General features: G+C 53.1%; 1 protein-coding gene across 2 annotated transcripts; it reads right to left on the reverse strand.

Moving 5' to 3' along the window:
- Nucleotides 1–229: 229 nt before the first annotated feature.
- On the reverse strand, nt 230–14,314 carry GUSB (glucuronidase beta). Of its 2 annotated transcripts, XM_039238097.1 has the most exons (12): nt 14,064–14,314; nt 12,502–12,687; nt 11,992–12,173; nt 11,671–11,813; nt 11,043–11,230; nt 10,565–10,717; nt 10,133–10,311; nt 9,909–10,055; nt 7,412–7,496; nt 5,648–5,824; nt 2,164–2,299; nt 230–625 (listed from the first exon to the last, which is right to left on the reverse strand). In XM_039238097.1, exons 1-12 carry the CDS (start codon nt 14,271–14,273, stop codon nt 456–458), a joined length of 1,956 nt encoding a protein of 651 aa, XP_039094028.1. In that variant the 5' UTR covers nt 14,274–14,314; the 3' UTR covers nt 230–455. The 2 variants fall into 2 exon arrangements, with proteins under 2 accessions (XP_039094028.1, XP_039094029.1); XM_039238098.1 differs by lacking the exons at nt 11,671–11,813; nt 11,992–12,173; nt 14,064–14,314 and having other exon boundaries at nt 12,502–12,568.
- Between the last annotated feature and the right edge of the window lie 5,132 nt (nt 14,315–19,446).

A 19,446-nucleotide genomic window follows, 5' to 3' on the forward strand; every position in this document is an offset into this window, starting at 1 on the left:
TGTAACTTCACTTGGGATGTGAGCTCATCTGTGAAGCTGAAGAAGCAGTTGTCTTTTCCTCACATGCCTGGCTTGCTTCACAGGTCCTGGGGGCCCGAGGGCTGTCAGGCTAGTCCTTTGGAAGTGCGATCTGCGGCTTGAGTGTGGAAGCAGGTTTCGCAAGAGTCTGTACACAGTTAAGTTTGAAACAGCCTAACACATAAAAAGAATTTCAGATGCTTTCCAGCAGTACAGATCATTGAATTTATGGATGGTCACTTTTAAGAAGTCTTTATTCCCATACTATAAAAAGCCTTTATTTTCACGTCTAACATTCCCTTCTGGTAAATTAGTACAAACTCCGGGCCGGAAACTTCCCAGTCTGCCATGCAAAGTCCAGGGCTGCTGTGGAAGTTGGCCCCTGCTAGTGGAGGAGGGGCTGTGATCTGCTCGGGTCAGTAGAGGTAGTTCTTGCTTTAAAGAGTCAATGGGCTGTTTCCCAAACACTGTGACTTCACAGCTGACCAGACGTACCTGGTTTCATTGGCAAGTTTCCAGTATCTCTCTCGCAGAAGGAACGCTGCCCCTTTTGGTTGTCTCTGACGTGTGAAGATCCCCTTTTTGTTCCCCATTACTCTCTGCGGTGCTAAAAACAAGGCAGAAAGGTATTTCAGATGACTTCCGATGGGCCAAAGGGGAACCAGCCTGGAGTCAAGCTGGGCCCGGGACAGAATGTCCTTCTATATAAAGTTTAGGATTGCTTGGTCTGAAGTGGCCACTTAACGTAAGGTTCAAGATTTAACCTGCTGCTCCCCCAAATACCTCAGCTCCCTGGTATGTTATTTTTGTGGTGGTGGTTGTCTCTTAGAAGAAAATCTAAAATTATTTCTCTTTTATCTGCAAAATAAGGTTTGCAACATGAGCACCCAGCTGTCCGGTGATGAGAGTGGGGACTGAGACAGAGTTACCCTGAGAAAGGCTTGGGCTTCTCTGAAGAGCCAGTTCTAGTGGGAGCTGGAGTCCCGACGAGGCCAGGGTGCCTCGGTGGGCTCTACAGATTCCAGAGCTCCCCACACACGCTTCCGGCTGGGTTCTCGCTGCTGGTGGCTGGTCGGCTGCCCTGCAGCAGCTGAGGCTGGGAAGGAAGCAAAGCCGCCCACAGGCTCCGAGCCCACCTTCTCTCTACCTCAGGTGAAACCACAGCTTCTATTGAGTGGGAAGTTCTCTCCATGATAAGCAAACGCCAGGCGCTGTACCAAGCGCTTCACCACATGAATTCCTCCATTGACCTGCAAGGTGGCTCAGCCCCACTTACAGGCTTAGGAACGGGTTGGATCATCTGTCCGTAGCAACACGGCCCATCTCTTCCTACCCAGAGCCAGTGCGCCCAGGCACGAAACCAGACTTAAGGGGCCGTCGGTCTCATTTGCCAAACAGAAGAGAGGCTTGAGTTCTCGTTCCTTTTTTTCTCTACCTCCCTCTTTCCATTCTAATTTTTAATTAAACTTTCACCTTCCAGAGACTTGTCTTTCCCTGTAATAGGTTATAATTCCCACTACTACCAGATCCTTCCTTACCTCCCCAAATCGCTATGCTAAGCTTATGGTATATCAAGAAACCAATAACACCTAAAGGCACAGAAAGAAAAGGGATACAGGATGAATGGCACTGAAGGGGCCCTTATGTCTCCCCACCTGAGAAAGAATGCAGACGGTAGGCTCTCTGAAGACTTCCAGACCCTCCCACATCCCACGTTGACACCTGCAGTTGGTAAACCTGCCTTCTACGAGTGAACGATGTAACACACACCAACATATCCTAAGTTTCCTGGGCTTTGTACTGTACTACTCTGGAGTACTAAGCGGATCCCACACGTGACTCCAATGCTAGGTCCACTCTTTCCACACGCTGTTGTGAAACAGACAAAGGCGTGCTGGTCATTTTTGCCTCAAAATAATACATCCTCCATTTGCTTTTTTACCATAAAATGATTTGGGAAGCAGGCAAGTGACTGCTGCTTGCTAAACACAAGTTACCTTTCCTAGGAAATCCTCACGTAGCCTACACTGATTAGAGCTTTCCCCCTCTGGTTTCCACTGTTCTTACAAACAAATGTCTTGAACTAAAAGGCCAATCTGAAAAAAATGAGAAACGGTACACTCCGTAAACCCAACTGCCACTTACACTGGTTAGTCATAAAATCGGCAAAATTCCAGATGAGCTCTCCAACCACGTATTCTTTGCGTTTTTGGTCCAGAACCAAATGATACTGCTCCAGCAGACCTTTCTGGTATTCCTCACTGAACATCAGAGGTGGGTCCTGGAATTCAAGGCAGAGAGAGAGGTTAAGAGGCAGAACTGGCAGAATTGTAAATGTTAGATAAAAATAAAGATCCATGTGACGTGACCAAAATATCCGTCTCCACAGCGGGCTGGAGTGACTACAGGACTCGCCGGTATGGGTGGGAACACAGCCAGGGTGTGACGTAGCCCAGAGTAAAGAAAAGAGATTGTTTAAGGAACCTTAATTAGTAACTGCTTTATTGATAAGCAGAATTCGGTATTTTCTTTACTTTACTCTTCCATCTCCATTCACCAGGGCAGCCTGAAGGCTGAGCTACACTGGAAGTAAAAATGAGTCTTCAGATAGTAAATTTAAAACTCAAGTTTTAGGGGCGCCTGGGTGGCTCAGTCAGTTAAGCGTCCGACTTCGGCTCAGGTCATGATCTCACGGATCATGGGTTTGAGCCCCGTGTCGGGCTGTGCTGACAGCTAGCTCAGAGCCTGGAGCCTGCTTCAGATTCTGTATCTCCCTCTCTCTCTCTCTCTCTGCCCCTCCCTTGCTCACGCTGTGTGTGTCTCTCTCTTTCAATAATAAATAAAACATTAAAAAAAAAATAAAATTTTTTTATAAAAAAATTTTAATAATAAAACTCAAGGGGCGCCTGGGTGGCTTAGTTGGTTAAGCGTCCGACTTTCGCTTAGGTCATGATCCCGCATCGGGCTCTGTGCTGACTGCCAGCTCAGAGCCTGGAGCCTGTTTCAGTCTGTGACTCCCTCTCTCTCTCTGACCCTCCCCTGCTCACGCTGTCTCTCCTAGAAATAAATTAAAAAAAACATTTTTTAAAAAATTAAAAAAAAATAAAACTCAAGTTTTAGGTAGCTGCCAGTGCATAATCTGAGAAAGAGCGTGGCTCACGGAACTCACCTCCTGTTCCTCTGTATCTGGTCTGGGTGAGCGGCTGCTACTTAGCACGTCCGTCCATTCGACAATCACTTCGTATGGATGGAGGCTTTGGTGACGAAGTGATCAGCGAGAAAGGCCAAGTGTCCCTGCCCCTGTGGGCTTTATACTCGGACAAGAAAGACTCCAGTTGTAGGCAGAGTGCGGGAGAACAAGGGTGACTGGGAGAGGGCAAAGCCAGAGCTGGGGCGGGGTTGGCAGTGGGGCTGAGAAGGGCCACGCAACGCTCCCTTGAGATGCCAAGGACCTGACGGGTGGGAAGGGTGCTGACGAAGGCAGAGGCCACATCTAGGGACTCGTTTGGCACCTGGAAGAGCGCCTATGTGCTGTGTACTAAGATATAATGATCTTTTAGAGGTTCTTGGAACACTGTCTCAGTTTTCATCCCATGGCAATGTGGGGGGCACTCAAACCTTAAACGTTCAAGGATAGAGCATTTCAGTCACTTTACAAGAGAACAAAGCCCTGCAGGCCTTGGCTTTCTTTTCCAAAGAGAAGGATGCAAATGCTATCTAGGACACACTGACAATACAACGGTACAACTGAGCCAGGTTTTGTTCTAGTTCCAAAGTTGAATTTGAGGGCAGAGCAACATGTAGATTTTCGTACTTTGCTTTAATGGAAACCACCCTGCATTGTCTAATTCTTAAAACTGAATTAAACTAAATCAACTCAGTCATAACTAGACACATTGCAAGTCTTCAACAGTCACATGTAGCCAGTGGCTTCCCTTTTGGACAATGCTGAAAAATTCCATCACTGCAAAGGGTCCTATCGGCACCAGATCTAGACTGAGTTTCTTAATTCAGAGTCGGTTACCTTTTCAAAAGCAGAGAACAGATGTACATATTTATGATCTCCATAAGCTATTTTCCCCTACTTTACCAATCTGTAAAGTGGCATTCTGTGTAAGCAAGATGAATTTAAAGGTATGAAAAGAATAACACAGCACGTAAAGGTAGCTGTTCGGCATACCAAGGATAGCATATTAAGAAAGGTATGTTGGGCGCCTGGGTGGCTCAGTCAGTTAAGCGTCCAACTTCAGCTCAGATCATGATCTAACAGGTCATGGGTTCAAGTCCTATGTCGGACTCTGTGCTGACAGCTCGGAGCCTGGAGCCTGTTTCAGAATCTGTCTCCCCCTCTCTCTCTGTCCCTCACCTACTTTCTCTCTCTCTCTCTCTCCCAAAAATAAACATTAAAAATTAAAAAAAAGAAGAAGAAAGATGCATCAACAAGGGCTGTGGTACTTGTGACAATTGAGTGTAAGGTAGCTGGGAAGGGATGAGGGGCTGGCTATGGTTCCAGAACCTATGTGAAAAAAATCCCCACAAGATAAAGCATCATATCCTCAGTAAGGAAATGAATAAAAGAGAGAGAGAGAAAAGCTAATGATTACATCTTGCTCCGGGACTCCTGGGGGCCTCTGGTGGTCAAGCGTCTGACTTTGGATCAGGTCATGATCTCATGGTTTGAGCTCAAGCCCCGCATCGGGATCTCTGCACTGGCAGAGCCTGCTTCAGATCCTGTGTGTGTGTGTGTGTGTGTGTGTGTGTGTGTGTGTGTGTGTCTCTCTCTCAGATCCTGTGTGTGTGTGTGTGTGTGTGTGTCTCTCTCTCCCTCCCCACTCACGCTCTCTCAAAAATAAAAAATAAACAGAAAAAAAACAAACCTTGCTCCAAGATTTCATTAATTTCCGTAACAAATATTATTTGGCACCCACTGAGTGCCAGACACTGCTGGGAGCTTGGGAAACACTGATAAATAGTATTCAGTCTCTCTCTTGGAGCCCACAGTCTGGTCAAGGAGAGCCCAAGAAAATGGTGACAGCACCCAGTGAGAAAGGCCGAGACAGAGACCAAGCAGAGGCAACAGTTTCCTATGCCTGGGGCAGGCGGGGTAAACCTCGCCAAAGAGGAGACATCTGAGCTGAGATTTGAACGCTGAAGAAGAATCCCGTGGTCAGTGACTATGGTGCTAACGTGGGCATTCCAGGCAGAAGGAACAGCCCGCACGAGAGCAGGGGCCCACAGTGAAAACAGCCAGCAGTGAAGGAAGAGGAGGATGAAGACCTGGGAGATGGCAGCGAGCAGGGGACGCCGACTGCCCTGGCCAGGGACTGGGGCTACAGCCTGGGGGGGGTCAGGGGAAGCCAATGACGAGACTCCCAAGGTTCAGATTTGCTCAGGAGACCACTCGGGCAGCTAGTGCGAGGCTCTCCGGAAACAAGGCCAGTAAGGAGGACCAAGCAAGCGAGGCTGAGGCCCGAGGCCGGCAGCCCTGAGTGTGGAGGACAGGCTGGCGTGAGCCGGCACTGCATGGAGACCATCAGGTCAAGTGAGGGAGGGGAGAGGAGCACATGTCCAGCTTGGGGAAACGTCCAAGAGTGTGAAAAAAAAATAAACACTGTCCGACACCACTCACCTGGTGAAACCCTGCAATGGTGTCTGCTCCATACTCGCTCTGGATTATTGGTTTCCGATAGGTCGTATACCAGTTCTCAAACTGGGTTGCCAGCTGCAGCTGAATCACCTCCATGTGACCGTAGTCATGATACCAAGAGTAGTAACTATTCACGCAGATGACGTCCACATACGGCGCCTAGGACGAGAGTGTTAAAACTTGTTCACGAACCAGAAAACTGTAAGAGAGCATTAGGGCTCACAAACTTGGGGCTCTTCAAGCAGAGGAGGCAACAGGGAGATGCAGAAAATGACCCAGGTGCTCCCACGCGTAGCAGACCTAGAAGGAACCTGAATAAGGCAAGTCTATCATCCTGGGCTGACGCTCTTGACCTGGCTGTCGCTGGGCTCTGGAGAGACTGAGCGGCAGAGCCGACACCCCACGAGCCGGCCACGGCGCAAGGCTGGGGAGGTGGCACTCCTGTCATTGGTCTTCCCTTACCTGGGAAATGTTCCCAAATGAAGGACAGGGCGGTTTTTCTCCCCACACAGGTCTCGGTGAACCATACTGTTCATGAGCTGGTGCTGGGGCCACAGAGTAGCTGAAAACTCCCCTCCTCAGAGGGCAGCAGAGATGATGGGTGGGACCGCCTTGTGTCTACACAGTGCGGAGCTCAGGACGGAGCAGCAAGGACTCGGCAGCCAACTGTCCGGCCTCTCCTATCACCGGAACAACAGATGCCAGTCTCGAAAGCCTGCACCGGGGCCGAAGTGGTCCGACTCTCCCAAGTGACCGAGCCCCTTTCCAAACTGTGGCGGCGGAAAGCAGCAGGCAGGAAGAGGGAGCTAGGGAAGTGCCCGTGGGTGGACACTTGCACACGAATCACACATCCCGCCGGATGTGGCAACCCTGTGGCCCAGGCACTGGCTTCCCCATCCACACAGAAGACCAGAACGAGGAGATGCCACTTCGGCTCTGAGGACGTCCACGCCTGCCTGTGCCACGCCGGTGTTTGGCCACAGTCTTTATGCTTCTCTGAAGGGGGTGTTCTCGAGAGATGGGGAAGGGCAACACCAGGCCTACAACCTTTGGTCATTCGTGTTAAAATGACTGTTCCCAGTTCATTGTGTACATTGCATTTTCTCTCCATTCTTTCCGCAGATGTTGTCTCTTTCTGTAGCGCTTTCCTCGTAAGTACTGGCCTTTGGTTCTCTGAAAACACGTGCTCTTGCTGCCACGTGCTACAGCCTCAGCGCAACACCGCGTGTAGTTTCCGAGGGGCTGCTGTACCAGGGAGTGGGGAGGGACGCGTGTGGTCCAGCAGCCAGGTGAGCCTGTCTGACCCTTCGATTCCAGTCAGTGGTTCCCTTTTTAAAAACTCAGACTGCCAGCCTGGACTCACTAGATCAGAATCTCAGAATCCGGGCATCTGTACTTTCAAAGAGCTTCCCCGGGTGGTTCTGACAGCCAGCTGGGTTTGAGATGCACTGGACAGTGACAACTTTAAGCTCCCTTAAACTTGTGCCACTTTACAAGCATGTTAAACTGCAGAGCATCACCCTGGCTCTGACCTGAGAATGCACGAAGCCTCCCTGTGCCCAGCATCCTGGGGTTGAGAAGCCATACTGCCGGGCAAATAAGCAGCTAGTTATCTTTAACCTGAGGACCATCCAGGGACGCATTCAGACTGGCTGCTCAAGGCTCTTCCCAGCAGCCTGTGTTAGCAAGCGTCAGGGCCAGACGAGAAGACAGGCAGGGAAGAGAAGCGGAGACCCCCAGGCTCACCCCCAGGTCTGCTTCGTAGTTGGAGTTGGTCACAAAGGTCACGGGCCGGGAGGGGTCCAAGGCTTTGGTGTGCGCAATCAGCGTCCTGTCCACGGAGGGCAGAAGACACAGGCTCGTCAGTCTGGGAAGGGCCCTCGCACAGCTCTCTCTCTCTCTCTCCATCCTGTCTTACAGCCAAAACTAAAGACAAACCCCTGCTCCCCTCCCGACCTTGAAGACTCCTTTAGGTAGGCAAATGCGATCTTCTAGCCTCAGAGCATGTTCCTCGGCATCTTTCCTTCTCATTCCCCAAGCCCCACCCCCACAGAGGGAAGGCCACCCTGGCAGCTGGGGTCCTTGGGCTGGATGCTGCTAGCAGCTGGATTCTGAATCTCTGAAAAAGCTCTTGAAAACAGGTCCAGGTGGGGCATGGACCAAAATGGATGTTATTTAACAAGTGAGTCGGGGGGGGGGGGAGTGCGAGGAGGTGGGCTGGGCGCTCACTGGAGACTGGAATGGGAGCAGTGGGAGCAGGCGTTTGCAAAGGGAAACGCTATGCTGTCATTACAAGCAGGAGGCGCAGAGCTCTGGGTGACGACAGCAGGGCACTTAACGGACACTGGTGAGTCACCCCCATACTCAGAAGAAATAGCATTTCGTCTCATTGACCAAGGAGGGGCTGCAGGAAGAGGCTCCCAACAGAGGACCCAGCCTGTGCGCGGGGCTCAGCCTGGGGACCTGTCACAGGCCATTTGGTGCAGGTCACTCACTTCACTGGTCAAGCCTGCTCCTTTGCTCCCTGTCCCCAGAGCTGGCTTCCTTCTCCGTGACACTCTCCCCACACTGCTCTGCTCATACGAGGACTGTGGTTTCCTCAACCCAGAGCAGCACCCCTCACCTCGGTCCCAAAGCCACACTGAAACAACCTGTGTGTCTCCAGGAAGCTCTGAAGCCTCGCTGAGCTCCTCACGCCCAGGCAGCTCCAGCCATTCCCTGGCCGCCTCCCCGCTGCCCCAGCAATCACACATCACCCGCTCCCCACCTCCCAGAAAAGCGTGCAGGAACCTCACGCAACTGTTCCCGGACACCTGCGCTTTCTGCCCCACAACAAACTTCTGTCCCCCAGCCCTGGCTCACACACGCCTGTGCCCCAAGGCTCCGGGCTGCACGTTCAGAGCTGTCCTTTGCTCAGGGGGCCTACTGCTCAGAGCCCCGCATCTTGTACCCACGGCTCAGCTCACAGCACTCCACGTCACTGGATGGCCTCTGCTGCCCCTAGGGCCAAGTGAAGTGATTCCCCTCTGTGGGCCAAGTGTGGGCTGCATGACTGTAAGACAAGGAACCAAGGACTACCCCCCACCCTGAGGCAGTAAGCCCTCCCGCTGCTGGAGACCACCCCTAGGTGTGGTTTCTGTCCACTGCGATGCCAGGGCTGGGGGGGGAGCCTACTGGCATTGAGTGAATGGGACCGTGAACTCTAGATGGACTGATCCTGTCCAACAATGTAACTTAAGACAGTCAGAATATGCATGTCATTGAAAAACCCGTTTATAATTATGTGCCGAGACAATCCAGTTTCACAAAGGCTACCTCCACTCTACAGGGATGAACCCAAAGCATCACCAGTGGCTTTTTGCAGCTGTGAAATGCGCTAAAGTTCCCAGGAATGCAGAGAACATAAAAACTGAAAGAAGACTATACTTGGTTTTGCTTGGAACTTTACCTAGAGTGAGTCACTGCTTCATAAATGCACAGCAGCGAAGGCAACACCGCTGGTGGCATCAGTCACCAACAGGATGCCCCCCCCCCAACCCCGTCAGCAGCTGTAGCTGTGTTCTCAGGCGATTCCACATCTAGGTGCAAGCATCTGACCCCTTCCCTGGCTCTTCGGGGAAGTCGGCCCACGCACCCACGTAAAACTATATAAATGACCCTCCTCTATATCACAGTTAGGCCAGGCCACCGTTCTTTTCATAACCTGAAGTTATATGTATAAGTCACTCTGTGTAGAAGTTAAGTCCAGGGGTGCCCAGGGTGGCTCAGTCGGTTAAGTGTGTGACTCTTGGTTTCGGCTCAGGTCATGATCTCACGGTTTGTGAGTTTAAGCCCCATAAGTCAGCCTCTGTGGTGACAGTGCAGAGCTTTCTTGGGATTCTCTCTCTCTCCCTCTCCTCACCCCTCCCCCACTTGCCCACATGTGCATACACTCTCTCTCTTAAAATAAACAAGCTTAAAAAAAAAAAAGAAGTTAACCCTAGATTTCCTTTCGGATGTGGAAAAGGGCCACTGGGACTCACCAGGTTGAAATATCACAAGTGGTGGGTGTGTACTGGGTCCCCTGCGGTGACCATGCACGGAGGCACCCCCACGCCCGGGCTGGGAGTGGACCCTGCCTCTCACAGCACATGCCTGCCCCAGGGCCGACCTCAGCGCTCCCTCAGCTGCCACCCAAGGCTGATCCAGACCAAAGGGCTGAGGTCTCACCCCTGACCTCACCCAGGGCAGAGGGAGCACTCACTTGAAGTAGTAACCAGCAGGTTTCAGGAAGGAAGTGGGCTCATTGGCCACTGACCACATCACAACAGCCGGGTGGTTCTTGTCCCTGCGCACCAGCTCCTCCATCACCTCTAGGTGGTGCTGCAGAGACACGTTGCTGTAGCTCTCGCTGCACACAGGGAGGAAAAGGAGCCATCAGCGCCTGCGGCCCGGGCAGGCTGGGCAGGGGGGGCGGTGGGCACTCACACCAGCACGATGCCCACACCGGGACTCTCATCGATGACCACAATCCCGTAGCGGTCACAGAGCTGCATCACCTCCTCCGCGTAGGGGTAGTGGCTGGTGCGGAAGGCGTTGGCACCGAGCCAGCGAAGCAAGTTGAAGTCCTTCACCAGCAGTGGCCAGTCAAAGCCCTTCCCTCGGATCTAGGGGAGAGCAAAGTAGAGTGACTCCCCAATCCCCATCCCTCACGCACTTCTTTCCGGAGCCAGGCCCCTGAAGGGTCACCCCAATAGCCCTCAATCTGGCCCAAGGACAGGCCCCATTAGGCCCCATCGGGCAGCAGTTTCCAGCGGTTTGCTTCACTGCTCTGAGTCACCCTCAGGACTCACCCCAGGGGTCATGGGGAAGGCGGTGATGAGCAACACATGTCACAGGAACCCAGAAGCCACAACTCACATCTGCATCCTCGTGCTTGTTGACCCCGTGGAAATAGAAAGGTTTCCCATTGATGAGGAACTGGTGCTCTGTGACAGCCACTGTGCGAATCCCCACGGGGAGAGTGTAGAAGTCGGACACAGGCCCAGCTGCCATCTGCGCGGTCAGCCTCACCTGTGAAAGCCAAGCCCTGGCGTGAGGCATCCTTGCTGCCCTGAGCCCCACACAGCCCGCCCTCTAGCAGGAAGGGCCCTCAGAAACCACCACAGCCAACATCTGGGACTGCACGCAGAGAGATGCAGAAATTCCCAGCTTCTGCCATTAACGAGGAGGAACGTTCACCCACCCTGGCCCTGGTGCCTGCTCTTCAAAACTGGGCCTCCCTACCAAGCAGTGAGAAGATGAGGCTGGAAGCTCAGAGGACCATGTGTACCTGACTACCTGTCCCGCACTCCCTTGGAAGCCAAGGCTGCTGGGTGAGGGCAAAAGGTCACATTACCTCCAATGAGTACAGGTAGGCAGGGTGCTCATGCATCAGGTATGGCCACCAGAGGTGGGCATTGGGCACCTGCAGCTGGCCCCGACCCCCTGTCCCCTGGGCCACGACTTTGCCTTCCTCATCCAGAAGACGCACTTCCAGTTGGAAGTGTTCACTGCCCTGAACAAAAATCTGGTAATCCACCAGCCCTGCAAGAGATCAGAAAGATCAGGCAAAAGACGGAGAGACACAATCTGGGTCACACAGAGAGCTCCCTGCAGCCACCACTCTGAGGAGTCCTCAGCCAACAACCGTTTATTTCTGGGGCTCAGTCTGCAGTGAGGGGAGATGAAGTGAGGGCAGCACAGTGGGTCTCGTGAATCCTGAGCGATTCACCCTGAGCTATGATTTTCCACGCACCCCTGCTTCTCTTTGGGCTTCACTTCCTCACAAAATGGGGTCAGACCAGGTGGGGGGGTTCTGCTACCCGTGCCAGTTCAGACAGGCCGGGTTTCAGCTCTATTTAGGTGGATGGGAAGCCCAAGGGGGAAGAGATGCCGGCAGAGCCTTTCTCCTGGAGCATCTTTCCAAACAGGGAGCAGAGCCGCTTGGGGCCTGGCTCAGGAAAGTTCCTGCCGGGAGCCCTTACCAGTGAATTGGTCCACGCCAGTGTTGACGGTGATGTCATCAATGTAGGCGGTAGGTGTGGTGTAGAGGAGCACGGGCCGATGCAGTCCCGCGTAGTTGAAGAAGTCAAAGTTTATGTTCTGGACAAAGTAACCCTTGGGGTACCTAGGAGACGAGGACAATGGCCAGCTGGAACCCTGCTCTGTACTTCGACCTCAGCTCCCATGTCTCCCTGGCCTCCCGGAGCCCGGGCCTGACCGCTGTTAAGGCCACCCTGCCCCTAGTGGGAAGACCCGTGGGCAGGGTGGGGAGTGGGTGCAGGGGGGAGCAGGGTGCCGCTCACTTGGAGGTATCCGTCTTGTAGAGGATGGTCCCTGGCGGCAGAGTGTAGGGGGTGAGCGTGTTGTTGATGGCAATGGTAATGCGGCAAGAGAACAGGGGCCCGCTCTGGACCAGCTTGCTGATGTCAGCCTCGAAGGGGAGATGGCCCCCCTCGTGCTCTGCCACATGGACCCCATTCACCCACTGCGGACGGAGAGATGCGGGGAGGGAACAGCAAGTCAGGGCCGGCCGTCGCAGACACTCCCTCACACAGAAGCGTGGTGTGTGGGGGCTGAGGGCGGCCACCTGCCTCAGGGATGGAGGAATGAAGCTCCAGCTCAACAGATCAGGCAACCTTCCCCTGACCCAGCGCGCCAGCCCCAGTGTGGGACAGGAGCGTGCCCCGCCCCCCAGTCCGCCCCAGGAGGCAGGCTGTCGGGTGACCCCTGAGAACCACACACCCCAAGGCAGCCCCAGGCCGCTCAGCAGCTGCACCTGAGCACTCGCCCCGCCCGACGCTTGCTGTACTGACCACAATGGCATAGTAGTGGGCGCTGCCAATCCTCAGCACCACCCTGGTGCCCAGGTCCTGGGTCCATCGCTGGGGCAGGGTCGCCTCCCGCTCGTACCACACCCAGCCGACAAAGCTTCGCAGCTGCTGGTCCTGGCCCACGTCATTGAAGCTGGAGGGAACCGGCATGTCCAGGGTGGGGCCCGACTGAGGAAAGAAAGGCTGGGATCAGGTGCAGACCACTGAGGAATCCGAGACCAGGCCAGGTCCCCTGCCCCAGAGGCCAGGTCCCCCAGCCACCCGGCCTGCAGGAAGAAGGCTGGATAAGATGACTTCTCCGGGGCCCTGGGATTCCAGGCCACCACACTATCCTTATTCTTTGGCAGCATCTGACTGATGCCGTTTATGGAGCTCATTTAATTCACACGATTCCACGAAGCGGACAGCGGTCACCCACTCAATCAGCAGTGCACAGTGAATACCTACAGCGCTGTTCTGGGTGCTAGGAATAAAACCGTGAGCAAGGTCTCTGCTGTCAGGTGATCAGCCCTATGAGGAAAGTGTGCAGGGTGGCAGGGGTCAAGGGTCAGGGAAGGCCCTTAGGGGCCCGCGGGGTACTGCCTCACCGCAACCTGGCAGAACTGGGTGAGCCTGACAGGGAAGGCTATGCGCGAGCAGGGCCGCTCAGTCAGCCTAGAAGCGGCCTAGGGAAGAGCTTCCTGACATCCTGTCTGAGGGCTTTCCTCTGTCCCTCACTCTGTCCCTCATGGCTGTCCCTGCACAGCCCTGCCATGTAACAGAGACTCAATAAACACTGGGTGAACGTTTGCATAGCTTGGTAAGCGATCCACTGCGAGCGTGGCTTATGGCCGGGGCCGGGGGGGTGGCCAGGCCCGTCTCAGGGCAGTCGGTGGAGAGGGGCGAGCCCAGGGCCACAAGCCGGGCAGAGGCAAGAGCATCCGTGCAGACCAGACCCTAAGAGGCAGCTAGTGGGGGCAGGGGCCGCTCGGCTGGGGAAACTGGGAGTGGGGCACAAGCCTTTCATCCAGCCTCCGGATCCTCCTTCTCTGGGGAACGGATGGTAAAGAGAAAAGCGGATCTAGGAGAAGGGAGAGGGCCAGTGGGCACACAGGCCCAGCACCACTTCCCGCCGACCCCACCCAAGTCAGAGGGGACACCTGGGGAGGAGTCCTTGGCCGGGTGGGTGCCAAGCCCCCGTCCTCTCTCTGAACCTTGGAAGCCCAGGTCTTTCGCGCCAGGGCAGAGCTGGTGCCAAGACGCCTACACTTCCCCTCCTCCCGCCCTGCCCCCCCCCCCCCCCCCCCCCCCGCCCCAGCTCGGTGCCAGCGCCGCGAACACTGCTCGGGTTCAGCCTGTCTCACCGAACCGGGCTGGCGCAGAGGCCTGTCCCGCCGCCCCCCGGACGTCCGGGCCGGCCCTCCACCCGTTTCCTCCCTCGCAGTCCCTCTCCCCGCCGTGCGACCCCACGCCTCCAAGGCCGTCCGGCTTTAAGCTCCTCCCGGCCGGCAGCTCCGAGGGCTCAGAGGAAGGCTCCCCGCCCACCTTCCCCGCTGGGGCCGCACCTCGCGCAGCGGCGCCCGGTACCACTGCTGCTCGAAGCCCTGGCGCCGGTTCTCGGAGAAGTCGGCGCGGAAGCTCCACAGGCCGTCGAGCTCCTTGCGCTCCCGCGACGGGCTCTCCCGGGGGTAGAGCATCCCGCCCTGCAGCGCCAGCCCGCAGGCCCAAAGCAGCGGGCCGAGCGTGGCCCATACCGCCGCCGGCCCCCGGAGCATGCCTCGCGCGCAGCCGCTCGCCGCCAGCCGCTCGCCGCCGGGCTCGGAGCGGCGCTGGGGGCGGACGGGGCGGCGCGCGAAGTCACGTGCCCCGCCCGAGGCCTCCCGCGCCATTTTGGTTGGGGGCGAGTGCCCGGTCTGGGGGAGCTGTGCGGTCGGTGGGATGCTACTGCCCGCTGGCTGCGGGGCTGCGGCGGGGGAGGGCCGGCGGGGGGCCTGAGGTGAGGCCTCTGGGGGAGAGGGACCCCGAGCCGCCAGCCCCAATCCTGAAAGGCCGAGGGCCCCGGCTCCGCGCCCGCCCCGACGCCCTGCCCTCCCCGGTCCGACTGCCCTCCCGCCCGAGGCGGCTGGTGCGGGGCTACGTCCAGAGCGGGACCCAGGGAAACAGTCGGACTGCCCGTGAGCCCAGGAGAAGACAAGGCGGCGCCTAGTGGCGTACGCCCCGCGGCCGTAGCCTTGACCTTGGGCCTCCATAGACGTTCACCTGAGCCCCAAACCTCTAGCCAGGGGCTCGGGGCTCCCAGGTGGCGTTGTGGGATCATAAAGACGCAAGGAGAGGGGGCTTAGGGCCCCGGTAACCTGGTCTGGATAAAATTGTTCGTATGGTTATCTGAGTTTTAAAATTATTATTTTTAAATTTTCTGATTTTTATACTGACCAAAGCATCCTGGTAATGGGCCTTCATACTGCCAACAGAGCCCCCAGGATAGTAAAAATAAAATATATTTTAGGAGCTGACAAGATTTAAAGGTTTTTTCCTCAAATGCGTATAATATAAAAACAAGAAAAGTAGGATACAAAAATACATACACTATGATTGCAGTATTGTTAAACTATATCCACAGAAATGTAGATAGATGTGAAAGAAGTGTCACTGGTGTTATATATAGATGGTTTCCATTTTGTTTGTCATACTTTCTTGATTTTTTGAAATTTTCTGTAATGAACATAACATTATTCCTATAATCAAACCAAGGCCGTCTGGCTTTAACCTCCTCCCGGCTGGCAGCTCCAAGAGCTCAGAGGAAGGCTCCCCTCCCTTTTAAAGGCATTCTTTGTAATTTTTAAAAATGCTTCTTGGGGCGCCTGGGTGGCTTAGTCAGTTAAGCGTCCGACTTTCACTTAGGTCATGATCTCGCGGTTCGTGGGTTCGAGCCCCGCGTCGCGCTCTGTGCTGCCAGCTCAGAGCCTGGAGCCTGTTTCAGTCTGTGACTCCCTCTCTCTCTGACCCTTTCCTCCTCAAGCTGTCTCTCTCTCTCTCTCTCTCTCTCTCTCTCTCCTAGAAATAAATAAAACATTAAAAAAAATTAAAAAAATGCTTCTTAAAAACAGGCAGAGGTGCCTAGGTGGCTCACTTAAGTGTCAGACTTCAGTTTAGGTCATAATCTGATTTGGTGAATTTGAGTCCTGCATCAGACTTTGGGTTGCCAGCGCCAGTGCCGAGCCTGCTTGGGATTCTCTCCTTCCCTCTCTGTCTGCCCCTCCTCCATGTTCTCTCTCTCAAAACAAATAAATAGGGGCGCCTGGGTGGCTCAGTTGCTTAAGTGTGGGACTTTGGCTCAGGTCATGATCTCATGGTTCGTGCATTCCAGCCCCACATCCCGCTCTGGGCTGACTGTTCAGAGCCTGGAGCCTGCTTCAGTTACTGTCTCTCTCTCTGCCCCTCCCTTGTTTGTGCTCTCTCTCTCTCAAAAATCAATAAATAGGGGTGCCTGGGTGGCTCAGTTGGTTAAGTGGCTGCCTCTTCATCAGGTCATGATCTCATGGTTAGTGGGTTCGAGCCCCACATCAGGCTCTGTGCTGCCAGTGGGGAGCCTGCTTGAAATTTTTTTTCTCTCTCTCTCTCAACTCTCTGCCCCTCCCCAGCTCTCTCTCTCTCTCTCTCAAAATACATAAATAAACTTTAAAACAAATCAATAAACACTTAAAATAAATGAATTTTCAAAACCATATTTTTAAAAAACAGGCAAAAAATAAATAATTAAAGGTCTATTGGCTCCTGAAATTAATAGATTTTTTGTTTACCCTTCAGCTTTAATACAAATTGATTTTCTACCTTCTAGTGGGGAAGAGGACAGAAAACTAATGAAATGTGAACCTGAAAAACAGACCCTGGTGGGTAAAGCCCATTGGCCAGTTTCCTTTCCCCACCCCACCTCTACCCCTAAATTTTCCAAACATATGGGCCTGGAGATTGGACTTGGAAGTTGTCAGCTTTGAGAATTTATGTGGTCACCAAAGGAATGAAGGCAGGTAGAGAGCGGATGCAAAGATGAGTCTGGAGACATCCCAACATTATGAGTATAGGAGTAGGAGAAATGAGCAGGTCCTTGTCTCTTTCAGGATAAATCCAAACCCCACAGCTCGGTTTGTCAACCATATGACCTGTTCCTGGCCCCCAATTCCTGCACACACCACCTTGTTGTACGACTCTGTGCCTTCGCTTATGCCCTTCCCTCTGCCTGGAAGCCCTTCATTCTCATTCTTTTGTTTGTTCTTTTGTTTTTGTGGATTTTTGAATTTTATTTTTGAAGGAGAGAAAGAGTGTGAGCAGGGGAGGGACAGAGGTGGGAGGAAGGGCAGAGAGAAAGGGAGACCCAGAATCTGAAGAAGGTTCCAGGTTCTGAGCTGTCAGCACAGAGCCCAATGCAGGGCTCAAACCCATGAACCGTGAGATCATGACCTAAGTTGAAGTTGGACACTTAACCGACTGAGCCATCCAGGCGCCCCTCTCATTCTTTGATACTCCATTCAGACAGCTTTATCCTTACATCCCTTTGGTCTCCAAGACTCTCCCCGCACACACAAACCCACTGTGCAATTTGGCCCCGCGGCTCAGGCCCCTTCTCCATCCTACTTCTTGTCCCTGTGAGCAGCCTGCCCATCCTGGGCCTCAGTTCTGTGATCTACGTGACTTTAGTCCTTTCTCTTCCCATCTTTGCTCATATACTGGACCACACTCTAGATTCTTTATTTTCTGAAACCCCTCTGCCTCTGAGGTTCCTCCCAGATCACAATCTTCTCCTACTTTCACCATCCCCATTTACTATAAACTTGCTTCCCACATTGAAGATCTATCTATTCTGCCCTCCCCATTTTTCTGGATCTAGCAGTCCTCATCTCATTTTTTCTGGAAGCCATTCTTCCACTAACGCTCTGCCTCCCCCTGGCGTCACCCACCACTCCATAGCTTTTCTTTCAGAGCATCTCTACCCCTGCTTTCCCTTTTGTCTTCCTCACTTGCTTCTCCCACCCACCTTACCCTCGGGAAATCTTCTCCTCCCCAGCCCCCAAGCCTGGGAATCTGGGGATGAGACCAGCTTCCTCTTTGATGTTCCCAAATACAGGTGCACAAACTCTTTCTATTCTAAGGACTCATCTGCCAGAAGGAGAACGTAAGCCAAACTCAAAAATGTAGGCAAGTTCCTGAGTTTCAGCTCTCTTGGGCTCTCGTTTCTAGTTCCTGCTCTTATTTCTGAGCCCTTCCTCTGACTGTCTGTCAGAGGACTTGTCTGAACTGGCCACCAGATGAGGTAGCCCCTCAACCTCCAGTGAACAGTTTGAAAATCTGAAGTGGCTTTGAGGGGCTAATTCCTACCTGACCTGGAATAAGCCCCAGGCACAAGCCACAAGGCATTTTTTTCCCATCTGCAAATTGCTAAATCTAGCCATTTTTGTCTTCGTCCTAGTATATTTCAGTGAGGCAATTGACACTTGAACATGTCCTTCTTAAAATTTAGTAGCATTCCGGGGCGCCTGGGTGGCTCAGTTGATTAAACATCCGATTCTTGTTATTGGCTCAGGTCATGACCTCATTGTTTATGGGACCAAGGCCCATGTCAGGGCTCCACTCTGACAGCACAGAGCCTGCTTAGTATTCTCTTGGTCTCCTTCTCTCTCTGCCCCTCCCCTGCTCGCCCTGGATAGGGAAGACTTACTAGCCTAGGGCAGGGCAACTTTTCTGTGACTTGGGATTTCATGTCTTGGAAAGGATATCCGAAGTCAACCTTATCATACTCATGGCAAGGTTATTCAGATCTTGAACACAACAGTGGCTAACTGTAAATGAGGTAAGGATATTGGAATTAATTTGATGGAGTATTGAGGAAGCTTGGAAAGTCCCCTCTACCCCAGGCCACCTGCTGAGATAGTGAAACAGAAGCAATACTTCACTCTGGTGGAACTGCAGAACGGAGCCACTCTCTAAGACAAAGTGTGCCAGAATGGCGGTCCCTTTTTATCCAGTTCACCTCTATGGCCCCTACAACTACTGGATAGATCATGGAGGATAAAGGTGGGCTACCGTAAACATCACCAATTGTCAGCCAAAGCTCAGAAGCTATACGTTTGCTGGAATAGATCAATACAGCCTCATGCACTTGATCTGTGGCTACTGATGTGGCAAATGTATTCTTTTCAATCCCCATCAACAAATAAGATCAAAAGCAGGACATGGTCACCTGAGAAAGACGGCACTAACACGTTCAGTGTCTAGCGCTATGGCTCTGCTAACTCTCTTATACTCTCATGATATAATCTATAGAGACTTTGACATTCCACAAAATATCATACTGGCCCACTGTATTAATGCTAATATCATGCTAATTGGACCCAGTGGGCAGGAAGTAGCAAGTACTGTGGATGCCCCAATAAGGTATAAGCATGCCGAAAAGTGTCAAATCCCACAAAACTTCAGGGGGTCCCCAAATCAACAAAGTTTCCAGAGGTGCAATGGTCCAGGCCATGCCAGTGTGTTCCGTCTAAGGTAAAGGGCAAGTTATTATTGTCTTTCCCACCACTAAGAAAAAACCCCACAGACTTGGCATGACTCTTTAGATTCTGGAATCAGCATATTTCACACTGGGAACCCTACTTCTTTCACCCAGGATGGAACAGTAATTCCATTACCGATAGCTACCCCAGACATGGGATTGCTTCTCTGCCTACAGGACCTCTACCAACATCACTTACGAAGGGCTTTCTGAGTCTGATTTACCAAAATAATACCTAGCATTGTATCTCCTCAGTTCAAAGGACCCGTTTTACAATGAAAGACATGTGACAACAGGCACATGACCATTTGTCCCCACACACACAGCATCAGCCAGAAGTGGCCAGCCTCTTAGGAAGATGGAATAGCCTCAGAGCTTCAGCAAAGGCACCAGCTTGAGGA

Source organism: Hyaena hyaena, unplaced genomic scaffold (genome assembly GCF_003009895.1).
Source record: "Hyaena hyaena isolate Hyena2069 unplaced genomic scaffold, ASM300989v1 scaffold_135, whole genome shotgun sequence".
Lineage (NCBI taxonomy): Eukaryota > Metazoa > Chordata > Mammalia > Carnivora > Hyaenidae > Hyaena > Hyaena hyaena.